We start from the raw sequence: 17406 nt of genomic DNA, 5'->3' as shown, positions 1-17406 counted from the left end.
CTTCAAAGAAAGAAGTAAACAGTGTATCCTCGGAAGAATTAGGTGATGTTCTCATCTGTTCTGTTGAAGATTCAGTTGAATCTTGGATCATGGATTCAGGTGCTTCTTTCCATGCTATCTCATGCCCAGATATGGTCAAGAATCTACGAACATGTAACTTTGGTAAAGTTCGTTTAGCAGATGATCAAATGCTTGATATCACAGGTATTGGAGATGTAGACTTGAAGACCTCATTATGAACTATATGGATATTGAAAAATGTCAGGGTTATTCCTAATTTGAGGAGAAAGTTGATTTCAGTTGGTAAACTGGATGATGAAGGGTTTAATGTTCACTTTTGGGGTGGACAGTGGAAAGTGATCAAAGGCAATTTAGTGATTGCCAAAGGAAAGAAGCAAGGTACTCTATACATGGCAGAAGTTTATGCTGAAGGTGTTCATGCAATGACCACCGGTCCGAGTCCATCAAATTTACGACACAACCGACTCGGACACATGAGCGAGAAGGGATTGAAGATGTTGGCTCAGAAAGGTAAGTTTCTAGACTTGAAGAAAGTGGAAACTGAATTCTGTGAACCTTGTGTTCTTGGAAAACAAAAGAGGGTTACTTTTGTGAAGACAGGGAGGACACCGAAAGCTCAGAAGTTAGAGCTTGTTCACTTAGATGTATATGGACCAACCTCAGTTTTATCTCTAGGAGGCTCAAGATATTATGTTACTTTCATTGATAATTCAACACGCAAGGTATGGGTATATTTTCTTAAGCATAAATCTGCTGTATTTGATGCGTTTAAGATATGGAAATCTGCTGTTGAAAATGAAACTAACTTGAAGGTAAAGTGCTTAAAGTCTGATAATGGTGGTGAATACATAAGCAAGCAGTTCACTGACTATTGCGTTAAGGAAGGGATAAAGATGATCAAGACAGTTCCCAGAACTCCTCAGCAGATTGGTGTAGCTGAGAGAATGAATAGAATTCTAAATGAGAGGGCTAGAAGCATGAGGCTAAATGCCGGGATGCCCAAGACATTCTGGGCCGATGCAGTTAGCACTGCAGCCTACTTGATCAACCGTTCACCAACCGGTCCCTTAGATTTCAAGTTGCCTGAAGAAATGTGGCAAGGAAAGGAGGTAAGTCTCGAACACTTACGAGTCTTTGGTTGTAGTGCTTACGATTTGTTAGAAGTTGGTGACAGGGATAAGTTAGACTCAAAATCCAAGAAGTACACATTCATTGGTTATGGGTCAGAACAAATGGGTTACAGGCTTTGGGATAATGAAGGCAGAAAAGTAATCAGAAGCAAGAATGTCGTCTTCAATGAAAACGAATTGTATAAAGACAGAAACACCAAAGGACTAGAAGTTCAGAAAGACTATGTTGAATTTGAAAGTGGTGAAACAAGGAAAGAAGCTTCAGTCGACATTCCAGAAAATGGGAATGAGTCAATCGACAGTGGGAGCTCAGGGGATGATTCTAGTAATGATTCTGCAGAAGAAGAAGAAGAGGTCGCTCCTCAAATTCCAGAATCCCCAGAAACTCCTCAGTTTCAACCAAGAAGATCCTCCAGAGTCATTAGACCACCAGACAGATATTCACCATCTGTCAATTACATACTTTTGACAGAAAATGGTGAACCACAGTGTTACTCAGAAGCCATGGGGTTGAAAGATTCATTGCAGTGGGAGTTAGCAATGAAAGATGAGATGAAGTCTCTTGAGAAGAACAAGACCTGGCACTTAACAAAGCTTCCAGCTGGGAAGAAGGCTCTTCAGAACAAGTGGGTTTTCAGGGTCAAAGATGAACATGATGGTACCAAACGGTACAAAGCAAGATTAGTGGTCAAGGGATTTCAGCAGAAAGAGGGAATTGATTTCAATGAAATATTTTCTCCAGTGGTGAAGATGACTACTATCAGACTTGTTCTCAGTATTATAGCAGCAGAAGGCTTGCATCTAGAGCAGCTAGATGTCAAGACAGCTTTTCTACATGGTGACCTAGAAGAAGATATCTACATGACACAACCAGAAGGTTTTCAGGTTAAAGGCAAAGACAACTTGGTGTGTAAGTTGAAGAAGAGTTTGTATGGTCTGAAACAAGCGCCCAGACAATGGTATTTGAAGTTTGATAACTTCATGGGGAGGGTCGGATACAAGAGATGTGACAATGACCATTGTTGTTACATCAAGAGGTTTAAGGGTTCTTATATCATTATACTATTATATGTGGATGATATGTTGATTGCAGGTTCAGACATGACAGAGATCAAGAAGCTGAAGAAGCAGATGTCTGAAGAGCTTGAGATGAAAGACTTGGGAGCTGCAAACCAAATACTCGGGATGAGTATTTTCAGAAATAAAGAAGATGGTTCTTTGACACTCTCTCAAGAGAAGTACATTGAGAAAGTGTTAGAAAGATTCAGCCTTAAAGATGCCAAGATTCGAAGCATACCTTTGGGAAGTCACTTTAAGCTTTCTAAAGTTCAGTCGCCCAGATCAGATGAAGACAAAGCAAAAATGGCTAAAGTTCCGTATGCATCGGCAGTTGGTAGCCTCATGTATGCAATGATATGCACGAGACCAGATATAGCTCATGCAGTGGGAGTTGTTAGTCGGTTTATGTCCAATCCAGGGAGAGAACATTGGGAAGCAGTTAAATGGCTGCTAAGATATTTGAAGGGGACTTCAAAAGTGGCATTACAGTTTAAGGGGAAAAATGTTTTTCTGAAGGGTTTTGCGAATGCTGACCTTGGTGGTTGTAAAGAATCTTACAAAAGCACCACCGGATATGTCTTTACAGTGGGAGGCACTGCAGGTAAGCTGGATGTCCAGACTGCAGAAAAGTGTTGCCCTTTCAACCACAGAAGCAGAATATATGGCAGTTGCTGAAGCAAGCAAAGAGCTTATATGGTTGAAGAATTTTCTCAAAGAGCTCGGCAAGGAACAAGTTGATTGTGTACTATTTTGTGACAATCAAAGTGCAATTCATCTTGCAAAGAATCCTATCTTCCATTCGAAGACAAAGCACATACAGTTGAGATATCACTTCATCAGAGAGCAAGTTAGTGAAGGCACTCTGAAGTTGAAGAAGATCAATGGAAGTGAAAATCCATCTGATATGTTGACTAAGGTTGTCACCTTAGAGAAGTTGAAGCTTTGCATAGCTTCAACTGGCCTTCAGGTTAATTGAAGAGAAGGCCGGGTAACTAGGAATGTGATAAGATCAAAGTTTTTACATAGATACTGATGCACAGTTGAAGCACAGGTGAAAATTATTCCGTGACTTCAAGTGGGAGATTGTTGAGTGTGAAGGCCACTTGATCAAGTGGAGATTAGAAAATCCTTTCTTATCAAAAGGATAAGAGGATAAGGGGACATGGGTCTGCGACCCATCACGAATCTTGTTTTCTTCACTTTCCTCTTTCATCCAATCTTATATAAGAGATTGTTTTGTATCTGAAATACTTGTACCAAGCTTAATAACAAATACTCCTAGTTACCACAGTGGATGTAGGTCAGAATCGACCGAACCACTATAAATCTTTGTGTTCTTCAACAGAAAATTGCGTGTGTGTGTGAGTTCTGTGTTCGTTTGTGTATCCTGATCCTAACAGGCACTTGTATGTATGTCTTGGGATTATATGTACGGATGCATTTTAAATGTTATTAACCATATTGTCATGAGAATAGAAATGAAAGTGCAGGTGTATTAAGACTGGGCTCTTGAAAGTTGAATATTGGAATCCGAAGATCTGATCCAAGATTGTAATCAAATGGATCGGTACTTGTTAGAGGGATTTTGATGTGGTCATATGGTTTTGTAAAAGGTTTATTTATACGTTGTTTTTGTATTGTATGAAGTCACTCACTTTTCTAATGATATGGGTGTATGGTGACTGCAAGTTATACGGGTCTTCCATGGTCATTCGATGACGTGTTTCAATGCATGTAATAAGTAGGGATAGAAGGTGTAGTTAATGGAAGAGGGACCGATATTGTAATTGTTCAAAAGTAGGGGTTAGTATGAAATTGAAAGTGTTAGTAAATAACTACCAAAACAAAATCATGAATAGTGGTCATCTACTTATCTTGTAACAACTCCTTGCTAGTAGGTGTACTTTAAACTCGACCATTGATCAATAAACAACATGAACAAGTTGATCAGACTTTTCTCATGATTCTTGTTTATTCTTACCGTTTTCGTACCAAACAAAATATCCTTCAAATCGAAAAAAGAGCTAAAATATATTTAAAATTAACTTTAACTATAAATAAATAAATATTTCAGGAGAACAAATTAATTACCAAAAATACACCATGCATGCCTACATCTGAATGCATCAACAAGTTCTTTACATTCAATTTATGGCTCTCAATAGGTAACACCAACTAAATTAGTAATCATTTAATACACTCACTGATATAAATTATTAACTAGCATTTAAAAGTTTATGTATATAACATAGGAACATATTTATATGTGTGTGTATAGGAATGTGCTAGCTAGCCAAAGGAGGAGCTTCTTCCTTGTGGAGACATATTGGAATTACTGTTAGTAGAGAGGGTGTCCTTCATGTTATCCATAGAACTATGTGATGACAATGGTGGTCTTCTTGGGGATGTTTTCTCCAACTTTATATGATGATCCGCCGGCCCTACACCAAGATGATGATCGATATTGTGACTACTAGCTAAAGTTAGTGGCTTTGTTTCAAAAACATCTTTCGGGACAGCTGAATCGACCCTTCCTTCAGAGCTGTTGTTCGATAGTACCCCGGTAAGATGATGATCATCTTGTAGGTGGAGTTCCTCATTTGACCACATTAAGGGGCTCTTTCGGGCCGCACCAGTACCTGTGCTATATCCAAATCATATCATTTAAAACTTTATTAATTTCATCTACATAGAGGCGCATACAATACAAAAGTAATTTTAAGGAGAGAACTGCAAAAACCGCATAACACATTTGTAAATACTACTCGGTAGATAATGGGAGTTGAAGCAAAAAATACAAGTGTTTCGGCGGTTCTACAGTTCTCTACTTAAAACTGGTTTTGTATCGAGTGTCCCTCTGTGTGTGTATATAGCGAGTTTATTTAAGCGTTTTCAAACACTCATAAAATAGTGATGAAGAAGAGGACCACCTGTTGGTGAAGAAGAGCCATAAAGGTTAAGGTCTTGAAAGGATGGAAGATTATTAATAGCTGATGGCATGTGATCACCTGGAAAAAGCATAGCACTACTACCTCTATGGTCAGGTGGTGGTTGATCAAGATATCTAGTACTGCTAGTGCTTGCATTGATATTCATACTCATTCCAATGCCTGCACCAGTATTCACAAGCATGGTAGTTAGTTACGCGGTTAAGTAGTTAGTTACTTTTCATGGTATCAGAGCGTCCAGTTGATTTTTGCGTTTCTCGCAACCTTGCAAAGATTTGCTACTCTTTGTTTTCTCTTTTGTTGTAACAAGTGTATCAAATTATGATGTTGGTTACCAAATCAAAAAATACTGTTTAGAAAACAGCATTCGGCTAAGCGAATGGGCCTCTTCCATTGAAAACACTTTGGGCATCTCATGAACCACTTTACCATAAAGTTCTCATTACTTCTTTTCACTATTAATTTGTTTCTGAGGAGTCAGAAGAATGTGTTTTTAGTATTTGTGTTTCAAGCTACGCGTTGATACCGACGTTTTGTTAATGATAGTTAGTTAGTTAGTTAGGTTAGTTACATTTAGTTAAGTTTTTAACGAGTTAGTTGCAATTTGATTGTATCAATTGGTATAAATAACATTAAAGGTAGTGTAACAACTTTTAACTTATAATAAACACAAATCTAAGGTACATTCTTTGCTTTCTCAGTTTCATATTTTCTCTATAGCCAGATTAGATTAGCACTATACAAAAGTTTTCACACTTTATATATTACCATTATTATTGTAACCACCACCAGTAGCAGTCGCAGCGGCTGCCATGCTTTGATCTCCAGCCAGGGTTTGACAAGCTTTCTCCAGCATACTCTGCATGTATTTCCCTTGTGCCTCTATCCTTAACTGTAGATGTCGTTGTACCTACGAATAACACCAACTATAAGTATTTTCTAGTTAATATATGCTCGAGAAAGAGTCAAATATTAGCGAGTAGTACCTCTAGTTGTTCATAAAGTCGTTTCTGAACCTCAATCTGCATCCTAATTACACCGATTTTCGACATTAAGACTGACTATATATGGACAAAGATGCACAAGTTTTATGTGTATGTATGAGGCGAATACTTACTCGTTCAGACTTATCATTCCGGAAGATGATGCATTGTTGTTTCTTTGATGTTCTACTGCAATAAAAACATTCTGGCCATTATTACGCGCATTAAGAACATATATATAGATGATTGATTTTTTTTTAAATGATTTGAGTCATGAAATGATCACACACATTAGTATATATACATATATAACTTACCTCTTTCACTGTCTTTTATTGAGTGATCATTAAATTCCTTGTGAGGTTGCTTTCCTAGCCTGAATTTCTGTATAAATCAAACCCAGTTAAAATCAAGTTAAAGATAGTAGAAACTCTTAAAAGTGTCTATGCATGTATGATACATACACATATTTTTCAATCTTAGACATATTATGAGAACATTTTAAAATATAAGAAAATGGTTGAGATGCAATGTTTATTCTATTTCTTTTGGAATTCAAAAAGAAAGTATGAACATATTTCTCTATTAAAGCAAAATAAATCATTCAAGTTTTTCAACCTCAATCAGTTTTAATTACTATAAGAAAATATGCAATGTTTATTTATATATCTTGAAAAAAATAATATGAACAATCTTCATTAATAAATCAAACCTACGCATGTGTAGGTAACGACTAAGAATTAATAAAGAACATACATACCATTTAATAATTTTTATATAAATAACATACACATATGTATGTAAGAAATATAAAATTTAAAAAAATTATTTTGGTTTGTTATTGTAAGAATATATATGTCAGTTGAAGATACCTGAAGATGGCTCTTGAGATGGTAAAGTGTGAGACCCTTTACACCCATGACTCTCATGATTGTCTTTGGTGTTGCCTCTACAAATTTACAAACAAAACACAAACATAAATATGCGACCGACAACAGTCAACAATCATGGAGACTAAATCTATGTTATATATGGAACCTTTTTTTGTTTAGGTGGTTTGTAGTTCTCAACATCGATATCTAGTCAGTTTTTTGAAATATGTTTGGCTTCTAGGTGATCCGCTAGTTCCGGTACATCTCTTACAATTGTATGAAACGTACCGGATCCGCTAGTTGAACTAGCTGATCACCTAAAAGCCAAATATATTTTGATCCTTGACTAGAAACCATGTTAAAAACTCCAAACTACCTAAACCGGAAAAAGTTCTTATATATAGGATTTGAAAGTAAGAGGATTAGTTATTTAGCATACTATCAGGTCCTCCAAGCTGAGCAACAGCATCAACAAACCGCTCATGAAGCTCGACGGTCCATCGGAGGCGCGGTTTGGGGTCTGTGGTGAGCACAAGACCCGAGTCACCTTGTATGGTGCCGGTGCTACCACCACCCCCACACATGTTGGATCTTTCATGATGATTATGCAGATTATGGTGAAGTGAATTCATAGCAGCTGCTTTCTTTGAATGGAACATTCTTTGTTTGTTTGTTTCTTGATTTGTGTGTGTGTGTGTGTGTGTGTGAAAGAGATATTCAAGAAGAACAAATGCGATATGCAAATAGAGGAAGAAGAATAGGGTTCGTCTTTTAAAGATGGGAAACCCTTTTTTTGGGGTTAAATTAATATTATAGCCTCAACAAGAAGCTAACTTTGCTAGATAGATTACCTTAATTATTTAATACTCATTAAGTATTACTCATGGTTACTCGTTTTGAGTTATAACCACATGAAGAAAGAAAAGGGAGGAAAATAATAAAAACTAAAGAAAAGAATCTATGTATGTGTATACACATCTTAGTTAGTTTGTATATGCAATATGATTGGAACTATAGGTATGATCCATTTTAGTTAATTAAAGATTGTGACTAAGTCTGTTTGGCATGGGTAATGAAATGAATGAGATATGGAATGAACAAAGGAATAAAATGGATCATTAGGGGGTAGGGGTGGTTATCACTCATCACTCATCCACAACTTTCAATCAAGTTCCGTCATGTCATCAAGCATTATTCCATCACTAGTGATGGATTTTAGTGGAAATGTCCATCACTCACCACACACCCATCTCCATTTAAAAATAGCTCACCACTCAAACTTGTAAAACGCGTGATATATATAACGCATTATGAAATCAACGCGTGATACTTATGACTGGCGGTGGTGTGCTTTAATTTGTTTTTCGCGAGTGATGGGGAGCTATCACTGACCGTCTCGGGTCCTCTTACTATTCCATTGTCTTGTTTGGTTACCATGTGGTAATGAAATGAATTATTACCTTGTGTTGTTTGATAGGCGAGAAAGACGAAGGAATACAATCGGCGATGGGTAGTGGCAATGGGTGGGAGTGGTGGCGGTGGCCCCGTTGGTCGGCGGCGGCGGGTGACAGTGGTGGTGGTGTTGATCGATAGTGGCGGCGGTGGAAGGGACTAGCGGCGACGATTATAATTTATATTTGCTTTCCTGTATAACAACCACTACCTAAAATATGAAACTACGATCCATTTGGTCGATTATAATTTATACTTGCAATGTGAGTATTGATACTTCTAGCTTTTACTTTCGTTGCCAATGACAATCTTACTGGAAAAATAACTACGCATGTCCCTGACTTTCTTTTATGACGTTTCATAACAATCTACAACATTATGTTTGGATAAAGTTCAGTCAATTGTTAATTAGAAGCATGAGAAGTTACTTCTTCGTCAATGTCCTTGGTTACGAAAGTGAAAGTTAGAAGTGTCATCACTCATGTTGTAGTATGGATTGTTATCGACATATAAGTAATAATTGAATCATTTAAATCCAATTTGTCTATATTAAATCATCTCTTAACAAAAAATCATTACACGTTCATCCATCGGAGAAGATGCCAACGGGTAGTAATCAACAAGTGAAGATACCAAACGTTAGTAATTCGTCAGTAAAATTGCGTAAGAAATAGATGGGTAAAAGCAATGTTTTAAAAACCGGTTCAAACCGGCCGGTTGTACCGGTTAAACCGTCCGATATACCCGGTTGAACCGCCCGATACACCCGGTTAAACCGTTTCTAAGCCAAATCATGTACGATATAAAAACCGGATTTTAAAACATTGGGTAAAAGGCCTCAATTCACAGACGCATCACCAAGGTATGCACATTTACATACGAATGGGTGATAATATATAAAAATGGGGGACATGTATTTACACCAAAGTATGTAATGTAAGTTTAAACATATCAAGTATGAAAATGTGCACTAATTCCTAGGTGTCAACGCTCAAAAGAGATATAAAGTTTGAAAAGTGGTAGGGATTGGAGAAGAAGATCGAAGAAGAATTTTTACATAAAAAATGCATAGTGGAAACTATGTTTGTTGTACATAGAAAAGAAAGTAGTAAAGAAGTATACACACACACAAAAAAAAAAACTATTTATAAATAACATGTGTGTGCGCATAATTATGTTTTATTGCAAGGATAAAAAGTATAAAATCTAAATCCATTATTTTTTTTTTATCAATAACTAGTTATTTTTCTCCCGCACGTTGCGGCGAGACCCAATGACTAAAAAAGACGTGTCAGCAACGGCAAACAGATACCGAATATTAAAACATAAATAAAATTACGTGGTAAGGATAATCACCCCGTCATAAAAAACGATTTTAAATAACCTACTATATAATAATAGGACCCACATGTCCTACACGTTGGAAATTCGGTTGTTTTCAGTTCAGTTATTATGGTGCTAACACGTTAAAATATGGATGAGCTCGGTACCGGTAACGGAAGCGAAAGTACCGATCTGGAAAATCATCAAAATTAGGTACCGGCACCGAAAATTCTCGGTACAATACGGTATGGTATTTGAAGGTAAAAATCAATAAATACAGGTATGATGCTAGACCGGTGTCGAACCTAAAGTAACGATTCTGAAAACGCCAAAAGGTGGGTACCAAATTGGTACCGAAAATGATTTGGTATATAAAATTTGGTACCGATACGATACCGGTTCGTTTACAGGATTTGATACAATTTGCTCATCAATATTCTAAATATTCAAGTTAATTTTACATGCTACAATTCATTCATTACAGAAAAAAAAAAACAAAAAAGTAAGCAAAATAAGTTATTGTATATATAAAACCTCATTCAAACGAAATACAGTTTACTTACTGTGTGTATGAAAAGTAATCTAAACGGTGCAATTACTTGCATTGATGCGTTGCTACAGGATTTGATGATCTCGGTACCAACCGGTACCGAAAATACCGTTACCAAAATCCCCAAAAGTGGGTACCGGTACCGAATATACCTAGTATGGTACGGTTCGGTACCGGTCAGTACTGGTACGTCACCGGTATTTGAGGGTAAAAACCGGTGAATACCTGTGCAGAACCGGTACCGAAAATACACCGGTTTGGTAAATTTGAGACCGGTACCTATACCCGATACCATTTGCTCATCTCTTAATTCTAATTTTAAATAATTCTAATTCTAATTTTAATTTAATAATAAATCACTAGCTGTTCATTATGGTACGGTTCGGTACTGGTCGGTACTGATATGGCACCGGTATTTGAGGGTAAAAACCGATGAATACCTGTACAGAACCGATACCGAAAATACACCGGTTTGATAAATTTGAGACCAATACCTATACCCGATACCATTTACTCATCTCTTAATTCTAATTTTAAATAATTATAATTCTAAATTTAATTTAATACTAATAAATTACTACTCTTCATTCTATTTCATTTTTATCATATATTATATGAATGAATTTTATCATATATGAATATGAATATGAATTAATATATTTAAAATTTTATGTTTCTAGCATGTACATGTATGTATATTAAAAAGAACCATACCGTTTGTGAATTTGTCTACGCATGTTTAAGTATACATATTACCTACAAATCTAGGTTATGCACATAAATGAACGATTAAACTAATATTTTAATTAAATATATAAAAAAGTGAGAAATAAAAACCATTATATTTATATTTTATTTTATTTTGATTTTTAGTTAAATAAGGAATGGTAGTTACTTATTATTTTTTTTTTCATTTTCACTATAGTTTGTATTTGGTAGAGTGTTTTACTTAGATTTAAGGATGATGATGAGAATGCATCATATTTAAAGTGATGGCAGCTTGTAGACTACGGGGGACCTGTTAAACCTTTTTTCTTGGGGGGTGTAGAGATCGAGGGATTCTTCAGTTACATTTATATCTTTTCTTCTTTAACTTCTTTCTAATTTTCTCAACTTTTGTAGAGTACAAGATTGTCCACCTGCCATGTATGCATGTGCTTTACTATTTACTTAATTAACCTAGCTTACTCTTAATTGTAAGCTTGTCGACTCGACCCGATACACATTTGGATTAACTAGTGTATAATAGACTAAATTTAAGGTCGTTAAAGCACGAGAAAAATTAAAATGGCCTATTGTTTTAGCGGTCTATAAATACGCAGGCATTTAACCAAAAGAAGATAGATCAAATGGGCATAGCCATGAGTAACCTTTATTTAGTTCCCATCCAATCTGAAAAGGAATTACATGCATGATTGCATGGCATTTAACCAAAAGAAGATAGATCAAATGTTGTATGTGTTTCTAATTAATTATCATCGCGTATAATTATATTATGCGGTTCTTATAGTTCTTAATTAACATATTCTCGGTTCTAAAATAACGAGCTTTATGAATTACACAATGAGCAATTACACAATCATTTTATGTATTATATTTAAAGTCTTCCTTTAAAGATATGATTTTACTTAGGTTTGTTATTTAAAACATTAGTAGATTCAAATGGCTCTCATAAATTTCTGTTTAAGTTAGGTTTGGTATTTGAATTTCTGTGTATAATATTGTATACTAGCTAGTTAACACAGTTAAGTAAGGTTAAAATATGCGAAGCATCTATCTAGTTAAAAGAAAAAGATGGAATGGATGCTTCATATTAACCCATGGGAATAAATGCTTTCTTGTTATACAATCAAAAGAAGATTCTCATTCTTCTTCCTCCTCATGTTTTCTTCTTATTAGTAATATATCCTTTTTATTTTTCTTGTTCAAACATTTTTCTTATTTCATGACAATATTCAGTTTCTATCCACTTCTTTATTGCTAATGTTGATTGATACTTTTCCCTGAAGTTTTGCAACAAGAGAGAGATATGTTTTTATACATTACATTATTTGACAAAAGATTAAATACAAATAACTTTAACGTATAAAACGTATGAACTGAAGGTCTTGCTGAAAAAATACGGTGGCATCATCGTAATTATTAGTAATTATCAAAATTACTCTACAAATGATCCTGTAGAGTAATTTTGTAAAATGTTCTTGTAGAGTAATTTTGATCTTGTAGGATAATTATCAAAATTACTCTACAAGTGTATCAAAATTACTCTGGAACAAAATTACTTTACAACTGAATCAAAATTACTCTATAAGTTTATCAAACAAATGTTCTTGGGTTCAAGTCTCACAAAACAACAGGGAATAAAATAATTTGTCGTTCAAATAATAATAATAAATATTATATCTTTAAGAACCTCGTGTATTATGTGGATTGAATAAATGTAATTTATATACCAAATAATAAAAAAGTTAAAAAACTTTGTGTACTACTCGAGTTGAGGAAATGTAATTTTGGATTGATTGTATATTAAATAAATATAATTTTGGATAAAGTCTTATATATAATAAACTAGGTTAGAACCCCGTGTAATACACGGGTCGAATAAATATGATTCTAGATACTAAGCAATAATAAAAATAAATGGAGTAAATTACGTTTTTGGCCCATGTGATTATATCACTTTTACTATATTAGCCCAAAATAAGAATTTTTAACATATCTACCCCCATGGTTTCTATAACTAACCATTTTGGCCCATAAGTCTAGAGATCATGGGAGCCAAAATGGTTAGTTATAGAGAACATGGGGGCCAAAATGGTTAGACTTAGGGGTCAAAATGGTTAGTTATAGAGATTATGAGGGCAGATATGTTAAAAATTCTTATTTTGGGCTAATATAGTAAAAGTGATATAACCACAGGGGCCAAAAACGTAATTTACTCAAATAAATGTTTATATTAGGTTAATGTTTAAGTTCTTTTATAATATATAATGTTTCATCACATATATACGTATGTTTATTATGCCTTAATACATTTAAAACTGATTAAGTTTCGAATGTTAAAGAAAAAAAATTATTAAGTCTTCTTAATGTTGAAATTAATAAAATAAGTATAGGTAAACTTAATTTGTAATTGAACATGGATATAACATGATATAATCAATAAGATTATATCACCGATTTAGTTTAAAAAATCATCCCAATCTCTTTTATAAATTTTAAATTTTAAATTCAATATTATTAATAATCGAATTTCCGTAATAATATTTATTTAGATGGGAAAATAAAATTGAGACCATCTCATAGAGCGACATGTGTCCCTCAAATGGTTTCTTTTATTATATAGTATAGATGTAATTTTGGATTAATAGTATATTAAATAAATATAAATTTGGAGAAAGTCTTATGTATAAAAAAATTAAGTAACTGATATATTTGATAAATAATAAACAATAATAATAATAGTAAAAAAAATCTAATACATGTATATTATCAATTAAGTAATCCGATGTTATCCAAAAATTTTTTTATTCAATTAGCATTTTTCTATTTAATATTATCTATAATTATTAGAAGATAAATATAAAAAAATGCAAAAAAAAAAAAAAAAACCATAAAAATAGGTGCCTCTAATAAATGACACGTGTCAAATATTGGTTTCTTTTATTATATAGTATAGATATAGATTAAATTTAAACTAAATAGTAATTATCTGTAGTTAAGTAGATTAAATTAAACAAAATGATATTTAGTAGCAGAGTTATCTATAATTAATTAGAAGAGATTAAACTAAATAATAATTATCCATAAGATATTAAACTAAATAATATTTAATAAAAAGGGTTATCTATAATTAATTAGAAGATATTAAATTAAAATAATATATATATATTTTTAAGAAATTAACTTAGATTTTCATTCCAATCATCAGGGCAAATAATAGTTATCCATATGAAATTGCCTAATATGATGACAAGTGTCTCATAAATGGTTTCTTTTATTATATAGTATAGATGTAATTAATCAGATTGATACATGTTTATGAGAAATTGTGTAACAAGAGAATCTGTTATAATAACATTATATGATTTTTCATATATTTATATTGTTAATAAAAATAGTGATAGCATAGATTTGTGCTACTAAAATACAAATGTCTACTAATTTTAGAAATATTTGCTAATCTTAGTGATGACATACATGTTTATTAGTTTAATTTTCGAAAAAAAAAACATGTTTATTAATTTTATATACAACAATAGATCTACGCGGTATTCAACAACACAATAGCATGTGCATCAAAAAGAAAAGATAAAAATAAAGCTAAGTTTTAACTTTTAGTTCATTAATATAATATACCATTAATACTATGTTTGTTTTATCAAACAAGTTGGTTCTTTATTAGTTTAAACTGGTCTAGATTGCTTGCTTGAGCTTGAAGCATTGTTTCCCGCCTTTTGGAATTTATTCTCATCTTCTTGATGAATATATTCTCATTCGATGCTTAACTTTTAGTTGCTCACTTAGAGATCGACACTTGAGATTTATTTACTTTTTCAACTTGAAACACTTATCACACAATTAATTTAACATAAGTATATGAGTTTACAGAAAAAAAAAACGTTTTTTCTATAAACTTTTTAATGTTATGATTTTTTATGAATGTTCTCTAGTTGTGTATTTTTGTCTCGCTCTTAGTTATTTTATATGAATTGGTATTGTTCAACATTTAAGTGCATGTTTTTCAAGATATTGGTATGTTCTTGAAGATGTTCATGAGTTTTTTGCTACCGCCGTCCACCGTCTATGACTAAAACATGCAAGCAGGACCGACCAATGGGCCAGCGAAGTAAAGCTAGGGCTTTAGGACCCCAACTTTATAGGGCCTTCAACTATTTTTTTATATAGGGGTATTTCCGTTTTGGGCTTAAAAGGTGGTCTTAGTAAGTTGGGCTTCGGAGAACTGCTTGGGCCGCTTCACAGATAGAGTAAACAGTAGGTAGCTACGCACGTTTGTTTTTGGCGTGCCTAGGAAACTCTGAAGACAGAAACTGTAGCGACGAACCGAAGATGGAATGGATGGAAGGTTAGGCAACAAGCAAATCAACAATGATTATGTCTATTGTAGTTTTACCTCTTTTTACTTATTGTTTTTTTTTCTTTTATCTAGAATCTAATGCAATACTCTGCCTTAATTTCTCTAATTGCACATTCATGAGAAAGTTCGACTCATCACTCATGGCTGGAAGCATGTTTGACGTTAGAAGCAAATGTAGTGTTGATTTTTCTTGTGAAAAGGTACACATAGTATGCTTAAAACAAAGCTGATAATTTGTGTAAAAAACCAAGTAACTTTTTACTAGGATTAATATAGTTTTTTTACCCGACCTGTCCGACATCACCCAAATTTTTCGAGCATCCATCCACAAAAAGGGCCCTGGATATATGCTTTTCTTTGGGCCACCAAAATAATTGAGCCGACTATGCATGCAAGACGACGAAAACAATATTCGAATCTAGATCTAATATACAGAAAAGCCTAATGAAAAGAAAATAAAAAAAAAGTTCTAAGACACAATTTTCTATACACAAAAAAATATATTTTATAAAATTTATGGTGATGTTATAAAACAAGTATATAAAATAGAAAAATGCCCGGATAGTCTCTGTGGTTTGCTCCGTTTTCATCTATAGTTCATACACTTCCAAAATTACAGCTATAGTCTCTAACTTTTACACATTCGTTCTCGGATAGTCCTTGAAACAGATGAAGGTTAGTTTTTGGTGTTAAGTGAGTGTGAAATGACCTAACTACCTTTACTCATCTTAAGACAAACATATGGGACCCACCAACCTATGTCATCTTCATCACCCCAACCCCTCACCCTGGTCGCACACCACCTTTTTCTCCGTCAAGCACCGTCTCAAAAACTCAAGCCACCACCTCCGTTAATTATTAATCGATCGAATTCAGTTTTAAACTCTGATGTAACTCCGAATTCAACATTTTTAACCAAACAAATGGTCAAAATCCAGAACACCCAGATCAAGAAACAAGATCAAAAGCTCAAATCTTCATCAAGAGCCAAAGTTTAAACATAAAAGTTGAGAATTATGAACACCCTGATCAAGAAACATAAACATATGCTCAAATCTTTAGTGGTTACACATAAGATTAAGAACCCATCTTGGTATGTGAGAAATCCCCAAAATTATCCAAATCTTCTCTAATAATCTTATTCGTTTCAAATTCTTGATAACCCAGGTGAGGATTCTCATGTATCTTCCTTCTAATCTCCACCATACACTCAAATACCATTTGAGATTTCAGGTTTAAAAAGGGAAACGATCAAAATCATTGAAACCTTCAACTGTGACCCACCGAACTCCTTCATCATCATCAACATCTTCACGACGCCATTCAACTATGACCAATTACATAACCCACTTAACACCAAAAACTAACCTCTATCGGCTTCAGGGACTATCCGAGAACGAATGTGCAAAAGTTGGGGACTATAGCTGTAATTTTAGAAGTGTAGTGACTATAGGTGAAAATTGAGCAAATCACAGGGACTATCCGAACATTTTTCTATATATAAAACAAGCAGAGTTTTGTAATATCCTTTTATTTTACATATGCAAATTTAGCTAACCACAGGCCAAAAAACATCTCAACAAATTGCCTGGCCCAAAACAAAGAATGTCTTTTTAGCCCATAACCAATCCAAATTAAAGTATTGCAAGAGTAGACGCTAGCGGTGCAAAAAGAGCCAGGTACGGTACCCGTCTAGAAAAAAATGAAACTGGATATTAGAATATTATGGTATATAGTGTATCTTGTTATGAAAATGACGTTACGCGTAGGGTATGAATAGTGTAATTTTTTTAGTATAATATTTGTAACGACGAACCCTTTTTTTTTATACCCGGTAAAAAACTAATCTATATCTATATCTATCTATACTATATAATAAAAGAAACCAATAAAGGGACACATGTTATTCATTGAAGCCATCAATTAAAAGATAATTATAAAATTAAATTTAATATAAATTTAAACAATTT

The 17406-nt window shown here is 33.8% G+C and overlaps 1 protein-coding gene across 3 annotated transcripts; it reads right to left on the bottom strand.

Annotated features, from left to right (window-relative positions):
* Positions 1 to 4347: 4347 nt before the first annotated feature.
* On the bottom strand, positions 4348 to 7789 carry LOC110899043 (myb family transcription factor APL). Of its 3 annotated transcripts, none has more exons than XM_022145909.2 (8): positions 7453 to 7789; positions 7014 to 7090; positions 6459 to 6525; positions 6276 to 6330; positions 6145 to 6187; positions 5927 to 6068; positions 5141 to 5320; positions 4348 to 4849 (listed from the first exon to the last, which is right to left on the bottom strand). In XM_022145909.2, exons 1-8 carry the CDS (start codon positions 7670 to 7672, stop codon positions 4500 to 4502), a joined length of 1134 nt encoding a protein of 377 aa, XP_022001601.1. In that variant the 5' UTR covers positions 7673 to 7789; the 3' UTR covers positions 4348 to 4499. The 3 variants fall into 3 exon arrangements, with proteins under 3 accessions (XP_022001601.1, XP_022001602.1, XP_022001603.1); XM_022145910.2 differs by having other exon boundaries at positions 6276 to 6327; positions 7453 to 7699; XM_022145911.2 differs by having other exon boundaries at positions 4348 to 4854; positions 7453 to 7691.
* Between the last annotated feature and the right edge of the window lie 9617 nt (positions 7790 to 17406).

Source organism: Helianthus annuus, chromosome 13 (genome assembly GCF_002127325.2).
Source record: "Helianthus annuus cultivar XRQ/B chromosome 13, HanXRQr2.0-SUNRISE, whole genome shotgun sequence".
Taxonomy (NCBI): Eukaryota; Viridiplantae; Streptophyta; class Magnoliopsida; order Asterales; family Asteraceae; genus Helianthus; species Helianthus annuus.
This window is presented reverse-complemented; position numbering and strand designations above follow the sequence as displayed.